Genomic DNA, 16,925 nt, shown 5'->3' with positions numbered 1-16,925 from the left:
TCTTACGCTGGTCACAAAGCTGAGTATAAAACAGCGTGACAGGACGTTTGTCATTCCTCCAAAGAATCAATGAAATGTCAAAGCGCAAATAAATCACCGATGATGCTCCCAACCAGAGTGAAGCACTGCCCCCTGGTCAAAGGTTGAAGCCCTCTCTGTGCAATAAACCGTTCGATTAGCATTCGTTCCGGTGTTTTAATGCATGATCTGTACGTGCACTATGTAAAAAGAAAAAGTAACCCTTTCTAATAAGTGAATTGAAAGTGTTGCTCGTGATGTCCTAATCCTGGAGGTACTATCTCCAGCTCTGTCTGTGTAGAGTAGATAATAACATTCATTTCCAGCCATTGAAGTGTGTCATCTCAAATGAAACATTTAAAACGTGCTTTGGTTTGACGTTTCTTGCCGCCGCACTTACGTAAAGGAAGCTAGCTTTGGTCCAAATGTTACAAATATCCGGAGGGCAACTCCAAAAGTTACCCAATTGCCATTTCCTCAAACTAGATCGCAAATTCACACAGATATGCTTCCAGAGGAGTCAGCAGGGACTATCTGGCTAGCAGCTAGCTTAAGTTCGCTAGCGACCACAGTGTTAGCTACGGGCAGCTCTTAAAGCATTACCAAGTAATATATTTAATAAAAGATGAGGGTTCTTATTCTTACCTTCAACGCCTCTGCTCAATCGCTGTCCACCGCCGTTGATCGTTGTGAGAGAAGACGTAAAAAAAAAAAGGATCGAATATGCTAAATTTGGCCCTCCCTCATTGGTCTTCTGACAGGTCAGCCATGTTCTGTCTGCAGACAGTCACCTGACTACAGTTGCCTAGCGACCAAGTGAAATTGGGGCGGAGCGGAATGAAAGTTGCAACGCGAATATAAAATCTTTTTGTCGGTACGTCTTAGACTTAACTTTTTATTGCTAAATTAGTAACTCGAATTGTTCATGTGTGGTAACGACCTTTAGATTCATAAACTTGGTGCCACAAAAATTATGTCGTTATATAGTCTGAGAAATACATAAGTGAATATTTATTAATATTAATATTGCTCATAACAATTTAGCCCGAGACGTTATAGAAAAGGTACAAATAATGTACGAGTTAATGGCAAAATAATATGTTTATTTTCTGAATTCGGCAAAAATGTATAAAAAAAAAAATCACATTACTATTAAAAATATTTTCTTCAGAGATAAATTTAACAAAGTTGAAACATTGAACACAGCACTGAAATTCTTACAATACAGACTTACAAAAAAAGAGTATCAATAATTTCTATATACGTGCTTTCTCAAGGTTTTCAGTTAGAGTAAATTAACAAAAAATATTTTCAGAAATCTTTTGAACATCTATTCCATTAAATGGGGGGAAAGTGAAGCTTTCACTTCCAATTAACAAAGGTTGTCATAGCACTCAAATACAGAATGTACATAGTGCATAATAGAAGTAATTCACCTTCCATCAAGGCTTAATTCCAAGCCATTTAATATTTTGTCTTTTGTAGCACTATCTTAGATGTCAGCCGTCAACAGTTTTGTGATCTTTCATGCTGGCTTTTTAAAATGAATAATCATGACAACAAAACAGGAGGATGGTTAAATGTAGTGCAAACTGGGCTTACATTAAAGCAACTACTAAAGCCCTGAACATGAATAAAATGGTGCTAGTTGGTTGTGCTGAGAAGTTTCTCCCGTCTCAACCTCAGTGTGCGCTACAGTTCCAGCTTCTATTTGCTCTTCGATTACTTCAGACTGCTTCGAACTCCTGCATCCTTGGGGCTCCAGCTCTCGGTTCCTCCTCCCATCTTTGAATTATGTCGAGTACGGAACCTCAATTACGTTGTCCGTGCTTCCGTCTCCCTCCATCTCGTGTGGCTTTGTGATCTCGCTTTCATCTTCTCCGTCTTCCTCCACCTCTTTGGCAGAAATCATAAGAACCTCGCTGTCTTCGGTTCCGCTGGAGTCTTCTACACTATCGTCCTCCATGACAGGCTGCCCTCCATCCTCGTCGTCCTCCGTCTCACACTGCTCCTGTTTGTCTGCCAATCTATCAACAGGCAGAGGCTGCCAATAGTCATACAACTTATCCTGTAGGAACAAAGTGGCAAATCAGAATTACAAAAAACTTTTGTAAAATGGTGTAAATAGTCATATTCACGGTGGCTACTGTACATGGAGCGGTTTCATCCTCCGGAGGCGTATCTGCCACTTGGTATAGATCCTGGCCACCAAGTCCTTTACCTGGAAGGAGGACGAAAGCGGACTTGAAGCGAATACTTTGCTTTTTGATGGAGAACTACCGGTACAACAATGAGTCACTACTTTTAAACAATGTCTGGTTCTGGTTTCCTGTTGTCTTAAATATATGGATTGGCTCGCTTTTATTTCGCCACTGACGGCAGTCTTGAATGTTCAATTGGTAAAAAAACAAACATGAAAACTACCAATTAATTACCGGTAATAATGAATGTAATCATTAGCTGCAGCCCTATTGTGATGAAAATCACTGAATGGGGACCAGATTCTGATGAGTGTGTGTAATGTTTTACATTCAGATGTGTATTTCTGTTATGCCACTTTTGTAATTATTGAATCTGTTTTTATTTACCTCGGTAAAGAAGCTGAACCTGCATTTTAGTCCTTCGTGTCACTGATTCACTGTATTCCTGTGATTATTTTGTTTAATGGGAATTTTTATGAACCGTTTAGACACTAATCAACATTGAAACACATAAGTACCCCCCCCCCCCCCCCCAGTCATACACACCTTGCTCCGGTAAAGACATTTCTCACTCTCTCTGATGTCGCACTTAACATGTATTTCCAGTTCAGTGCACAGAAGAAGCAGTTGCTCCTAAGAGATGGAAGGGGGAAACCCCATTAACATACATTATACAGGCATCAGGATGCATGCAGTGTATACATTTAAAAATAATGAAGCTGACTATAATTAACCAGTAAAGCAGAAAAGAGAGCAGAAATAAAATCGCAACAAAATTAAGTCGTACCTTTTGTCGAGCTGGGAAGATCTGAAAACTGGAGGCTTCATTTGCCAAAGTCAGAAGACTATAGCAGAGGTAGTAGGACTAAAACATGCAATAAATATACAGTTAGAATGTTGTGAACATAACATTTATTATTGACACTTATAATAAATTAAAATAAAATGCACACAAGAGAAAAAAGCTTGACAAGACATTCTAGGTTAAAGGCGCTGCCCACCTGTTGGTCAAGGGAGGCCGTGTCTTCTTTATCCTTCCGACTCCTCCTGGAGGAGCTGAGCATTCCTCGCAGGAGCACGGTGGGACGCATACGACAGAAGTACGGCCTCAAATCCCTGAGCTGAGCATGGGCACAGTGAGAGAGAAGTACCGGTAGTACGGAAGCCTTTTGCTAAACGTTTGGTAATTGTTCAAATAATCGAAAAGAAAATGAAGTACCGGTATCTCGCTTTGTGTCACACACCAAAATAACAACAACGTACCTGAAGCTGACTTTCTGTAGGTCTGTAGGTACAATTCCCGTCTAACAGCTTGGAGATCATGGACAGGCTCAGATGCTGACGCAGTTCCCTATGAAAACAAATATGGAGACAATATAAATAGTAGCATAAAAAAAAACCACATCAAATATTTCAAAAACACATTATGTGGGAATAATGAAGAGAAGTTGATCAGAGGAATGGATAAAAAGACTTACTTCCCGCGCGTATTTTCAGGCAGCAGTTGAACTAGCTGGCACATATTATGGTGGTCATCTGTCAGATCGGTCAAAGCCAGACAGATTCTAGGCAGCTAGCAACACAAACATGCCACAATTAACCAAAAAACAGCCACTCATAGCATCAACTGGTGACATCATTCGTTTTCTCCTCTAGTTTGTCCACTTGACTATCCATCTAAAGGTCCCAGCTTAACAGAGACGGGCGTAAATGACTGAGAACGGAAGGCTGACCGATGAATGAGCCAACCCTGGTGGGCCGGCAGTCTGCCTGCCTGGGCTAGCGAGCCAAACTGCACCAGATGACCAGCCTACCGTTTCAACTCGTGTACGTCCAGAGAAATGTCTTACCCGAGAACAGATATTTATCTTTCTACTGAGGCACAGGTGAAATAAAGGAATGAGATGCATATGAACTGACCACGGTGTTCCAGTCCCGGACGTTGTTGACCATTTTGCACTGCAGAGGGTAAAGCTCCACACTGGACTGGAGAATGAGCCGTGTGTCCATGTTCACCTTTCCTAGCACAGTTAGCAGCAACAGCAGCTCATCATCACTGTACGCCCGCGGACAGAGGGCCATACAGTAAGACAGGTACTACCGATGAGGACACAGGAGAGCACAAATCATGAACAACCTGAATGGCAGGGTTTGTCCTGACAGACTCCCCTTCTCACAGACATTGGACCATTTCTTTTGCACCTCACCTTCAAAATGCTGTTGTAATTGTGTTCAGGGAAAGTGATCTGCTCCTTGTTACAGGAGGGACTCTCACTCTTGATGCAGACACCCTCCCTACACGAAAGGGGCAAGCAGTGAATGGCATGAAATTAAAAGGTGTCAAATACAGAGCGTGAAGTTCACATTTTATGCTTTGAAGGAATGAATGCTGAATGTTACTTACAGCAAGTCACCCTCCGTGAATGCAGGCTGCAGATCCTCAAACGGGAAGAGCGTAACAAACGCGGCTCCCATATTCAATAGGACCAGCGTCATGTCAGCCAAAGTGGGCACCCACACCTTAAACGTCTGGCTTCCATTTTGCACTGAGATAGACCCCAAAAAAAAAAACATGTTGCAGTGAGGAAAAGCCAAAGCTGTGTGAATATGCGTTTGTTGGGGTGGGATGCAGACCTATCTGATAAGCAGCAGTGCAGGCAATGTCACAGAGCGCCTGCAGGATCTTTTCAGAGACCACGCTCTCATGATGGACGGACATCATCTGCATTTATGCAGATAACAAGTTTTATTTATTGGAGATCTATAAAGAATAACTACCAATGCTAAGACATTTGGACAAAAAGTCACTGTTAATAGACTCGAGATGTGTTGGGGACATACCTTGAACAGGAAACGGGCAACTGCATTTGGACAAGGCGAATGACTGTCGTAAGCTTCCTGGAACAATCCGATATTTAGATGCAGCTTCAAATGAGCAGGGCTGGACCTGAAGGAGGGCAGGGAAACATAAGTGGAACCAATAGGACCAAAATAAAAACATTTCAAACACGGCCAGCAATGGGGACAAAGATCACCATATTAAACTTTCTTGGCAGTCGAGATAGTTTGAACGTCTGAACCGTCTTAAACAAAAAACATCTCACCTGAGCAGCGTTTTCTGTGCTGGCCCCTGAGCATTGACCTTGCATTTTCTAAGCTCCAGTGTGTCGGGGTTGAAGATTCGGCCAAATTTCTCCAGGTTGAACACCACTTCTCCTGGAGGCACATCCTTGATTGCACTGGACATCAGTGAGTAGTGCTGCAGGAATAGCCTAGAAAGCACAGCACAGGAAAACGTAACAACGCAGGTTACTTTGCAAATGTTGCCATACAGTTACGAGTTCTGCTGTGTTTCTGCATGGGTTACTGTTGTTCAGCGGAAATCCCCTCCCCCTGGTTCTCCTCGGACTCCTCGTATTCAGCAATTCTCAATAGGTCATCTTTACATGCTGTTAGAATGTGTGTCTCAATCTCTTTTGTTCTAGTGGAAGACAAGATAGATGCAAAAGAAAAATCACACCACTATGGTGGCAAAACTGCAAAGAAAAAAATGCAACGCAAGTGAACTCTACTGAAAAACATACCTTTTATTGGAGTTAATTTCTTTCAGCATCTGATCAAGGTTGTTCTTATAAATGCCTGACTTTGACATGGATGGCAGCAGTCCCTTTTGGAACAAAGCAGACAATGCTTAACGTCCACAAAAGCTAAACTCGGCCAGTTGGATTGTCGTGCATTCAGAGATTTACGAGGAACTTACCATTTTGGACTGGCTGTGATATCCAGTTGTACACGGCTCAGAGAAAGTTTCTTTTTCCGGTGAATCTGGGGACATGCTAACAGGCTCCATCATCTCCTGCAACGAAATCAGTTGCTCGCTGCTATGGGAGCTACTGGAAAGATCCAAATCTGAAGAAAAGCTCGGGTCTTGCTCGACATCTATAGGATCCTCTTCATTCGACTGTTGTCCCCCGTTTCCACTTGGCTCCTTCTCCAGCAGAGGAGACGGGGAACCGTGAGGCGCAGACGTTTGACCAGCGGCAGAGGCGTCCGTCTCTGAAGCGCATGGCTCCACATTGCCGGGAAGAGGCGCAGTTTGTTTCTCAGCAAGCTGAACGCCATCACACTTATCCAGTTTGCCCAGCCAAGTGACTTCAGGACTGATTCTAAAGCTTTCATCTTTGAGGGACAATTTGTTCACGCTTTCAAGACTTACCTGCTGTAAAGTTACTCTTGGCAAGGAGACTTGTCTGTGACTTGCTGATGACAAGGATGAAACTTTGGCGTCTTCTGCATGAGGAGAGCCCACGACTGTGACGTTTTGCGCGTCTCGACATGATGCTCCAGCTACTGTGGTACTATTGCCTGAAGTGGAGAGGTTTTTTGTTGCCCCGTGCATCGTGGGCTTTGCTGTCTGATGGGTACGGTGGAGCACATACGTCACGGGATCGGGGGTGAAAAGCTCATTTATATCTTCCGGGATAGGAATAGGTTGTCGTGGGCGGGCACCTTTGTTCCGTTTCGCTGTGCGACACCCCAGATAACTTAAATTAGGATTTGAAGCCGATTTATTGGTGGCAGTATCTGACTTTCTCTTGAGGGCATTTTCATGTGAGGTATTAGAGTCCATATGACTAGAGGAGAGGCTGTTCAGCTGAAAACTAGGTGATCTACCAGTTTCCTTTTGGGCAGCCTCGGGAAATGAAAAGGCGCTTGATGTAGTCCTTTCATTACTCGCCTCACCTGGTTTCAACAAACTTTCTTTCGCTATAGAAGTTACAGAAGTTTGCTTTGCTCCCACTGGAGGTTGCTTCTTTGGACAATGTTTGGGTAACAAAGATGTGCAGGGTGATGTCTGGGCAGACTTAAAAGTGGACAGTAGATCCAAATATGGCGATTGGCCACTTGATGGCTCTGAGTAGAGAAGGCCATCTGTGGTTTTGAGAGAGAGTTCCAAGACAGAGGAATGCCCTGATGGTGACTGAGACGCTAATGAAGCGCTGTCCAAGTTGCCAACACTGGATTCGGAGGTCTGTGCTTTGTCATAGTATTGACCCTGAAGAGGCCCTTTTTTGGCACTTTCGTCACTGCCTTCGAAAACTCGACGCCTCTTCTGGGATGAATGATTCGATTCCACTGTTGGAAATAGCAAAAAAAAAATAACAAATACACACACACACCTATATAAGTGACACAAATCACGAAACTGCAAAAGGTACCACTTCAGAACCTGGTTGCTGTGAATACAAAGAATTGTGAAGAGATGCTAGTGTAATAATATATTTTTTAAATGAGCTTTGGAAATAAAACTTAAAAGAGACAGACTGAGCCATTCCTCTAAGCTCCTCCCACCTTGTGGTGGCTGACTGTTCCCAGTACAGAAGCAAAAGTAACAGTTTCTTATGGATCTACCAAAGCTCACATACCGGTACATGAATTGTTTCGTCTCTGTAAAGAGCACATACGCAGGATGCCTTTATGTCATAAGAATAAAAAAAAAAATTAAAGCACTACCTGGAACCAACTTTTCACTTGGTGTCCATTTCTGATGCTTGTCCTAAAAAATAAAAAAACATTTAGTGAATTCTTAATAACAATCCAACACCTCTCCCCCAAGAAAATATGACATTATTTATAGGTTATGTTTATGTTTATATATGCATCATGACCACATTTAGATGAATGTGGTAGGGCTGTGCATGACAGGTAATCTGGACTCACTACTCTGTCAGGAGGAGTGAGTATTCAAAGAAAGCTGGTCACCTCACATGACTACATTTCCCAGGATTCACGTGCTCAGGGATGGAGCAACAATATGAGCAGGCTTCTTAAGCTGCCCTGGTGTTGAGTACTAATGATAATAATGACAACATAAAGATGGATAGGATAAACTACACCTGCAGCCACAGCGGCTCTCGGGCAGACCTATGCAAGCGTAGCTGCATCAGAGGTGCCGCCTCTCCGACCACCACCAAACGCATTCATACGCAGTTATACACCAATGTGAGTCAGTGAGAGCAAAAGGGAGTGACGTGTAAATGCATCATATCACTGAAATGAGACTAACTGAGCAAAGGCTAATAGCCACAACAACAAAATGGCAACCCAAACTTCTTAAACAATCTAGGTTTCATTAACGGTCATATCAAAGAGGCACAATAATACCTTGATGGATGATTCTTGTCTTGCAGTTGCATTTTCTCTCCCTGAAACCAGAGTAAGCCGAGGTTCAATCACTTGATCTCTCCTGGTGTGGGAGGACGGGGAGTGATTGCTTAAATCTTTCATAAATTGATGGGATGCAGAATGAGGGATATTAAGAGCTGTGTCGTGTGGCCTGTTAGCCGCAGTGCCGTTGTTAGCTGGACCAACAACAGCTAGTGATGAGCAGGAAGACCCCGGCTGTTGAGCCGAGTGGCCCACTCCGTCCCTCGGCACGGGATGGGGCTGATTTGATGAGGAATCGATGTAAACTGGGCTGCTGGAAGCGAAGCTTGATGGATGTAAAGGTCCGAGACGATGAGGAGAGTGTTGTGGCGAACCCAGTCTCTCCTTGTGGCACAGTTCAGGGTTTTGAAGTGGCAACATTCTCCTGGGAAGTGGCTGAGGAAGCTTGTTGTGGACCTGAGAAGGCTTCATTGGAGTTTATTCTACCTGGATTGCAAGGTCCTTCACTAAAACACACAATATGTATTAAAGTCTTACATTTCCGGTAACAAGTGTGAACAGGGAGGACACTTCAAGTAAAAAAAGATTTTTGGCAGTTCACTTTTTTTAAACTCAACGAAGGATTTTATCATCAAAGATCCAAATATTATATTATAGTAATACACATGGTATATTAGCACCTCAAACAATATTTTGTCAACGTGAAGGTGGAATTTAGAGCAAGGTTGTTGTATTCAACCAATAGTTTCTAGCATCATGCTGTAGATTTGGTTAAATAATTGACCGACCTTTATTCCTCGGAGAGAAGTCCTGAAAAGGAAACCAGAAGGGGGGGCTGATCATGTTAGGTATTTGACAAAGGCAACAATAATAAATTTAGCTGTGCAGTTTCAAATTAACAGAACAAATAACGTCATCATCACACGACCCCTGAAAGCAACGCAATGCAGCGACCGCCGGTTCGCTTCCCGACACTGCGACTATCTTCAGCGCTAACGATACAGCAATATTAGCAATGCTTAAGCTAACAACACAAACAGCTAGCCAACGCTAGCCGGGGCCAGTTTGGGCGCAAGGCATAATTTTAAAGATTACATCAGTGTTATTCATCATCGTTATGTCGTATGAAGTTACATATTTGCATAATGGGAGATTACATGGAGATCTCTCGGGTAACACCTGGATAGGTTTACCACAACCCTGCTAATGCTAATTACATGTTTGCTAGGAGCTGTTTCAGGAAGTGCTCAGTTTACGCTTCACGTTATAACTTAACAGATGACAATAGAGTTCAGGTAATATTGTAGTTTTTCCTACTGCCTGTTACCGTGAATTTGTGTTCGATGTATCATTTCGTCCATTCAGCAGACTGTCCATATCCACAAGTGACAGTTATTCAGTGGTCAGACCCGAAAACCATCACGCCCGCACAGCCAATGGAATCTATCGTCAGGCATTGCATTATGGAACTTTGAGTCCGACGGTGGTCCGTGGGAACCGGATATGACAACAAAATTCAAGCGTTTTCTTGCAATATAAGGATTATGAATGAGGTTAACATTTGACATTTCTTTAAAAAATTATGGTTTACTAGTCTGTTTTTCCTGCTCCTCTCCACTGACAGGAGAAAACCCTCATCATTAGTTGCACTGTTTTATCACAAATAAGTTTCCCATTCTAATATATATATATATAACAAAAACAAGTACATCAAAAATAATTCATAGAAGTTTAATAAAGATATTGGATATTTAAAAAGAACCGGCAAATCTACAATTGAACCTACAATTGTAAGTATTGTTCAATATAATATACTTTAACCAACTAAGATCAATAGTCTATTGATTAAATTGTAGGCGTAACTATACTACAGACTTTGGCAAACCCTTAATTTTATGACTATTGTTTTTCATTATTTTGCTGGGTAAAAAAAATGTAGAATTTTCTTCAAATTCATAATGACTAAATAAAATTTAAATTGTTGTTATTTAGTAATCTGGCATTATATTTTGTGCATTTCACTTCTGTCAATAAACACATTAAAACCTCATCAAAGACTGGAGGGGGGGTGTTGAGAAAATTGGATGGAAATAGAAATGAACTCAACTGCGAGTGCAGGTTATAAGACATGTCATGTTCTTGTTATTATTGTAGTCATTTATGTTACATGGCAATAGTCACACGATTATATTGTACATAAAAGGGACAACAGTACACTGTACTTTTAAAAGTATCATTATTTTACAAGGGAGAGGGAAGTCTGGGCTTTTCTGCTTAGGCTGCCGCCCCCACGCCCCGGATAAGTGGTTGAAAATGGATGGATGTATTATTTTACAATTACTATATCACCCGTCTGTTATATACTAAGTACTGTATGCAAGTAGGTGGTGAGTAATGATAACGATACCTTCTGCAATTAACTATTCTCTGAGAAGAGGCTTGATGTCCCATCACTATATAAAATAAACACTCTTTACTGTAGAAATGTAAAGAAAAAGAAAACTCACCCAAACACCACAAACAGACACCTTAGGTTTGTACATGGTTGATGTATTACATCAGCTTTCAGGGAATACTTAAGCAGTGCAGAGGTGGTGACACAGTAACAAGAAGGGCAATGCTGTAAAACATCATGAGATTGTGTCAAACCAAATCTTAGCAGTGTTTTTTCCTAAAACCATTCATGGGCTGTGAAGCCAACTGTTGGAATTTACTGCAGGAACAGGAGCAGGAACAGCCGCTACGATACAAAGAGGCAAAATCAGACTGAAGGCCATCATACATAGAGACTAGCAAAGACAATGACTAAATGTAGACTTGCGTTATCATGCTCCAAAATGTTTCATTGACACTCGAGAATTTCATTTCAAACTATGGATTATGTAAATGTGATGTCAACCAGATTTCCACACTTTTCTTCCTGTAATTGACTGTATTACATTTAAACTGCCAGTAAATGTAGTTTTCTAGATTTCTATGGGGGGGGATCAATCATTTTACTGTTCTTAAAAGGAAACATTTTAATTACGGTATTGCAAAAAGTCATTACTTTAAAGTTGCTAAATCATACATTTTAGCATAAGTATTATTATTTTTGGTCCTAAAATTATTCTAAATGTCCACCCTCTACAATCCTAATACAGTGCGAGTAAAGTGAGGTTGTCTTTGACAACAGTCTACAGTGTTTTCGTCATGAATTACATTTCAAAATATATTACGGCTAAACAGATTTATCAGGAAAACACACTCTGACATTTGCAGAGGCAGCTCTTTGCTTTTGTTTCACTTCTTGGCTTTTCCCTGAGCAGCCACCGCTTCCATTGCTTTGCGAACAGTTTCTTCATCTCCTAAGAACTGCATTGGCTTCACGGGCTTCAGGTTCTTGTCCAGCTCGTAGAGGATGGGGATGCCGGTCGGTAGATTTAGTTCCATGATGGCTTCATCTGACATCCCTGTAGGTGGCAGAAACACACATAAGTTCTGCATTCTTGGACTTTAGCTATTTTTTTTATTTTTAATTATTAAAGATGTAATATCAGAAAATAACAAATGTTTGCCGTCTCACTGGATGTACTCACTATTCTTACCGGGATACTTGACAAAATGGCAATTTTGTGTTTCCAAATCAGCACTTCCAAATCCGGATGTGAGAAATATTTCTTGCAAAAAAGAATCAAAGCTTTGCGTGTGAACGACACAGATCCACTCACCCTCCAGGTGCTTAACAATCCCCCTTAGACTGTTTCCATGAGCAGCGATGAGAACCCTCTTTCCCTGTTTGATCTGAGGGACGATGTCCTCGTTCCAGTATGGCAGAGCCCTTGCGATAGTGTCCTTGAGGCTCTCGCAGGAAGGAAGCTGGTCCTCAGTCAGAGCTGCATATCGACGATCCTGCAGGGAAGACAATCAAAATGTGTAAGTATATACGCGACCACAAAAATATTGGCTATCTTTGCTCTTCATACACTTTCACGGAAACGAATTGCAAGACTCCATTCAGTCCACATTTGACCGAAGGGTCTAAAGACTTAATGTGCTGTGCCTTGTAGTGATTTTAAAGCCAACTGAGGCACTGTGATTTTGGACTATATATATATATAACATAACTGATGTGAATCAACCACCTCTTGATATTTTTTATCCATGCATACGTCTGATAAGTTTGTTTCCACATTGGCTGAACTTTGAACTTGAGCCTCACTCTTGCCAGTCACATATTAACTCACTTTAGAGAAAATATAAACAATAATAATAATAATGCATTGGCTCTATATGGCGCTTTTCTGGACACTCAAATATTCTTTACATTTACAAAGAAGTCCTGACTCTTCTTTGCCATGCCTAAAAGCAAATTGTTGGTCAATATGTACAAAAGCACAGGCAAACAAACCCCCTTGGTTGTGTGCATGAACTGTGGCTCGGTCTACCGTGCCTTACCTTGCTGATGACAGCGTAGTAGTCGTGGTCTGGGCCCATAGGGGGAGGAGGGACGTCAAACGAGCGCCTCCAGATCTTCACCTGAGCTTCTCCGTGCTTTGCAGCCGTCTCTGCCTTGTTGAGGCCCGTCAGGCCTCCATAGTGGCGCTCATTGAGCCGCCAGGTCCGATGCACTGGAACCCACATCTGGTCGATGCTGTCCAGGGCCAGCCACAGTGTCCTGATGGCTCGCTTCAGCACAGACGTGTAGCAAACGTCAAACTCTAAGCCAGCATCTGGAAAGGGGACAAAACACTTTCACTGAGATAGCTTTGTCTTTTCGTTTAAGTTAGCAAATGTTCCCACAACACTTTAAGAAAGAAGAGGTCTGTCTGAATGAGTCATATAAACAATAAAGACAAGCGATAAATGCTGCTTTATTTGGGGGGGGGCAGCTCCATCAACACGGTTCTTCCCCTTCCTTGCAGCTCGGATACGATCAGATAAGAATCCTACAGTATATTTATGTTGGTTTGTTCATATCATTGGACCTCCAGCTGCAGGGATCACCTATACGTATTATGTAACGATAGTCATGCGTTACTCCTCAATATCGCAGCGATATTGAGGAGTATTTTCTAGAAGATCGTTGACTTCCTCCTCACCTTTCAGAGCCTGGCCACCTCTTTTCGCTTCTTCCTCTCCGGTCGGGCTTAAATCCGCATCAAACCAGCCGCAGAAGCGATTCTCCTGGTTCCAGCTGCTCTCTCCGTGGCGAATCAGCACCAGTTTGTAGACAGCCATTGTTTGAGTCAAAAAAATAAATATTGAATAAAGAAACCTAAAATAGGTGTGTAAGATACTGCTGAGAGGAAACGTCCTCACTGCAGAGGGGAAAACAGCGACGCACCGACAGTAGGACCGGAAAGGGCTGTTCGACCACCACTTCCGGGTTAACATCCAATGAGATTACGCCAAAGTAACTCTGTTTTCGTCTTCGACCAATGACAACGGTGGGCGTCAATGGCGGTGCCTGTTCGCTGACCTTCATGTTGTACATTGTAGTTTTCGTGCAGCACCTTCTATCCTTGCTTCTGTTACTGTTAACTGTGGGTGGAAGCTTTCTGTTCCGAGCACAAACAGACATAAATCACTCTCCTGTAGCCGGTAACGCGGTCATGCTCTTCATGATTAGACTTCCTATCAAATCACAGATCACAATTTTCCAGTCGTCAGGAAGGATTGTTTATCGAAACGCCATGAAGTGCCATGAACATCGTACCTTCAGAAATCATTCTTATCTCCCATCAGGATGTGGAAATTCTATTACTCAGTATTTATTTTGGATGCTTTAAAAATAAAATAAAATAAAAACCACATAATTTTCAATGTATATTTAGCATAGTGCAACAAAAAAAAATTCTGTCCAATATTAAATACAGTTTAATTCAATAGATTTAACAGTTGGATTAAATGACTAATTATTGATATATGGGAATCATTTAAAAATAGAATAGAAAATGTGTTGATTACCATAAACATATAAAGAGAACTTACATATAATAAGCATAATAACAGAGTAGGATGCAAGAGAGGGAATGTAGTGTGAAAACCATTGTCTGGAAACAGTTCTGAGACAATATCAGAAACAAACAAAGGGAAAATTGAACCTTTATTTCTGTGTGTGATTTTTTTTTTGGTAAAAACTGTTTTCCTTTATGGGGTGTCTCACTTTTGTCATCAGAAAGGTAGTTATCTCTGTTACATTTTATGTTTTATTGTGGTAAAATATTACAGGCAATGAATGGTTGAGGCCTTGCGTGGAATCATTATTCTAAATTATAGCCCAGTAAACGACAGACAGGAAATGAGTGAATTCATCCACCCAGAGACCGAAGAACTCCCCAGTGAGTGAAGCTGTGATATTTTCAAGGCTCTATAAATAGCATCACTTCTCACCACTGCTGGCGTTTACCCTCATGAAGACTATGTCCATTCAGAAGTATTGTGGGGGGAAAAGCTGTTGTAACAGATCTGGAATCCGTTTCCTCACCCGCCATGGAACAGTGTGCTGATTCATGACCTCTTCAGACAGGAAATGTCAATCAGATCCCTGCTCGGATCTACGCGTGTGCATCCCCCCCCCCCCCCCCCCTCCCCCTCTCTGTTCGTTGACATGTTCTGTCAGTCACGTTCCCTTTCCCCAGCTCCTTTAAATCTCTCCTCTCAGGTGGAATGTGGATCACAGCAGTATTTTATAAAAGTGTAGGGTGCACATTTTTATGTTTCATGTGCAAACTTGCATTCTCCCAAAACGAAGCAGGGCACAAGGAGGGTTAAGAGATGCAGACACTTTTGGATAGGCAAGACCACACCCACTGGGAAATACACACTTAAAATATGGGTGAGGAGGCGAGTCTTGGGCAAATCCTGAGTGAACCAAATATAAAAACCTGGCTAAGCACCATCATCTAAGTCTGTTTTCCTGTGAGATTCCATCCTTAACTTAGCTCAGCATAAGAGATGGAGGACAAAAATCACAATCTTTGTTGGAACCCACTTTCATTTGAAGCAGGCGTCAGCAGCTGGCCAAGTGAGCATCTTTCAACCTTTGATGACAAAACTCTGGTTAGACTACATTATTTCCTTGCTGAGGTGTAATAGAGCGATAGTGACAGAAAGAGGAGCTATTTTATAAGTGCACTCATAACTTTGGAAAGACACACTTCATGACTCCTTAGCCCTAAATTAGCGATGCACACAAGACGTTGATTCTCCTGTTACTTACACGGGAATTACTTTAGGAACAATCTTCGCAGCCAGTGTGGACAAGGAAATAAAAACACAGTGACCAAAGGTGATGTCATTTCTGTTTACAAGATTAGGAGTAACCCATCCTTCAAGATCAGGAATCTTGTATTTACATATTTGTGAACAGAACAGAACCAAATACATTTTGAAAGTAGAAAGATTGTGCTCTTGGTTTTTGTAAGATGGCCTTAGCTGAAGACATTTTATGGCACTAACGTGGCTTGGGGAAATCAATCTGAACAAGACTTGTGTTCTCCGTCAGCTTGATTGATAAAACAAGGGAGAAGGAAAAACAAGGATCTTTGGCATGCGACATGTTTTCCAGATTTTTTTTTTACTGGCATTGAATTTAAGACATCTTTAGCATTTCTCTATGGTCAAACTGCTTCATCAGTTTTTTTCTTTATTTCTGTGAACTAACGCCAACAGCGATTTGAAGGGGTTGAATACTTTTTTCTGCTGTAGGTTGGGGGGGTGCTTAAAGGAAATTTCTCTTTGGTTGGGTACAGCCAACGTAAACATCACACAGTTGGCACCCCAGAGGGCCCGGCACCATGTTTGTCCTTACCCCAAGATGTCTCAGATGTCTTTACTTTCCGAGGAGATGGAAAAAAGATGCCCATGGAAAGAAAAGCGAAAACCTCCGTGTGGATGTTCCCACTCTACGGACACAGGAGTCCTATGTTGTGCTATTTGTGTGATCGCAATGATTTCTGGTTTCAACACAGATCTGACCTTTAAACTACAAAGCATGCCCGAACAGGCCATGCTCTCATGTGTAGCGCACTGATGTGGGGAATTATCGTCTGGCCTTAGCCGTCAGGAGACGCTCTGGCGGTGAGTCATCCTAAAAATGCAAGCAATTCAGTGTTTTTACTGCGCCTGGGGTTCGGCTTTTGTTTCTGCCGCACACTGAGCTGTTGTGTCCTGCCTCCATTTGGCTGTGCAACAGCGTGTTCCCGAATGCCTGCACACGTGGACGGGACTCTTTTTGCTATTTTAGAAAGAAGAATTCCAAATATTTAATCAGTGTTCTATTACAAAAACGCTTGTTTGGTCAGTCTACAGGTGATACTGTTCCGTAGTTTTGCATACAATGAACTATGGCTGCTGAAGAACGAAGGCTTTTCGTCTACAGGAAGTTCCTGAGAGCGTCTGCCGCCACTCCCTGTAAATCCGTGTTTTATGTGGGGGGAAAAGCCACCGAAAGCACGATGCAACTCTCTCTCTCTCTGTGCTAAAGCATTTTGCCAGATGTTTAACTCTTGCAACGCCTCTTTGCACCAATGATCACAAGCAGAGAAACGTCTC

General features: G+C 42.1%; 2 protein-coding genes across 2 annotated transcripts; both read right to left on the bottom strand.

Moving 5' to 3' along the window:
• Positions 1-1,139: 1,139 nt before the first annotated feature.
• On the bottom strand, positions 1,140-9,748 carry slf2 (SMC5-SMC6 complex localization factor 2). Its single transcript, XM_068741500.1, has 19 exons — positions 9,705-9,748; positions 8,385-8,700; positions 7,734-7,776; positions 5,981-7,355; positions 5,804-5,890; positions 5,587-5,700; positions 5,324-5,491; positions 5,061-5,166; positions 4,854-4,941; positions 4,624-4,765; positions 4,427-4,514; positions 4,140-4,316; positions 3,698-3,792; positions 3,483-3,570; positions 3,221-3,340; positions 3,007-3,084; positions 2,766-2,852; positions 2,171-2,239; positions 1,140-2,086 (listed from the first exon to the last, which is right to left on the bottom strand). The coding sequence occupies exons 1-19, from the start codon at positions 9,746-9,748 to the stop codon at positions 1,811-1,813; spliced, it is 3,561 nt and encodes a 1,186-aa protein (XP_068597601.1). The 3' UTR covers positions 1,140-1,810.
• A 1,178-nt stretch (positions 9,749-10,926) lies between these two features.
• Positions 10,927-13,657, bottom strand: LOC137895540 (phosphoglycerate mutase 1). The gene is made up of 4 exons (XM_068741017.1): positions 13,469-13,657; positions 12,825-13,099; positions 12,098-12,278; positions 10,927-11,839 (listed from the first exon to the last, which is right to left on the bottom strand). The coding sequence occupies exons 1-4, from the start codon at positions 13,605-13,607 to the stop codon at positions 11,670-11,672; spliced, it is 765 nt and encodes a 254-aa protein (XP_068597118.1). The 5' UTR covers positions 13,608-13,657; the 3' UTR covers positions 10,927-11,669.
• Positions 13,658-16,925: the final 3,268 nt, after the last annotated feature.

This window comes from Brachionichthys hirsutus, chromosome 7 (assembly GCF_040956055.1).
Source record: "Brachionichthys hirsutus isolate HB-005 chromosome 7, CSIRO-AGI_Bhir_v1, whole genome shotgun sequence".
Classification (NCBI taxonomy): domain Eukaryota; kingdom Metazoa; phylum Chordata; class Actinopteri; order Lophiiformes; family Brachionichthyidae; genus Brachionichthys; species Brachionichthys hirsutus.
Note: the sequence above shows the minus strand (reverse complement) of the source record. Positions and strands in the feature narration are given on the sequence as shown.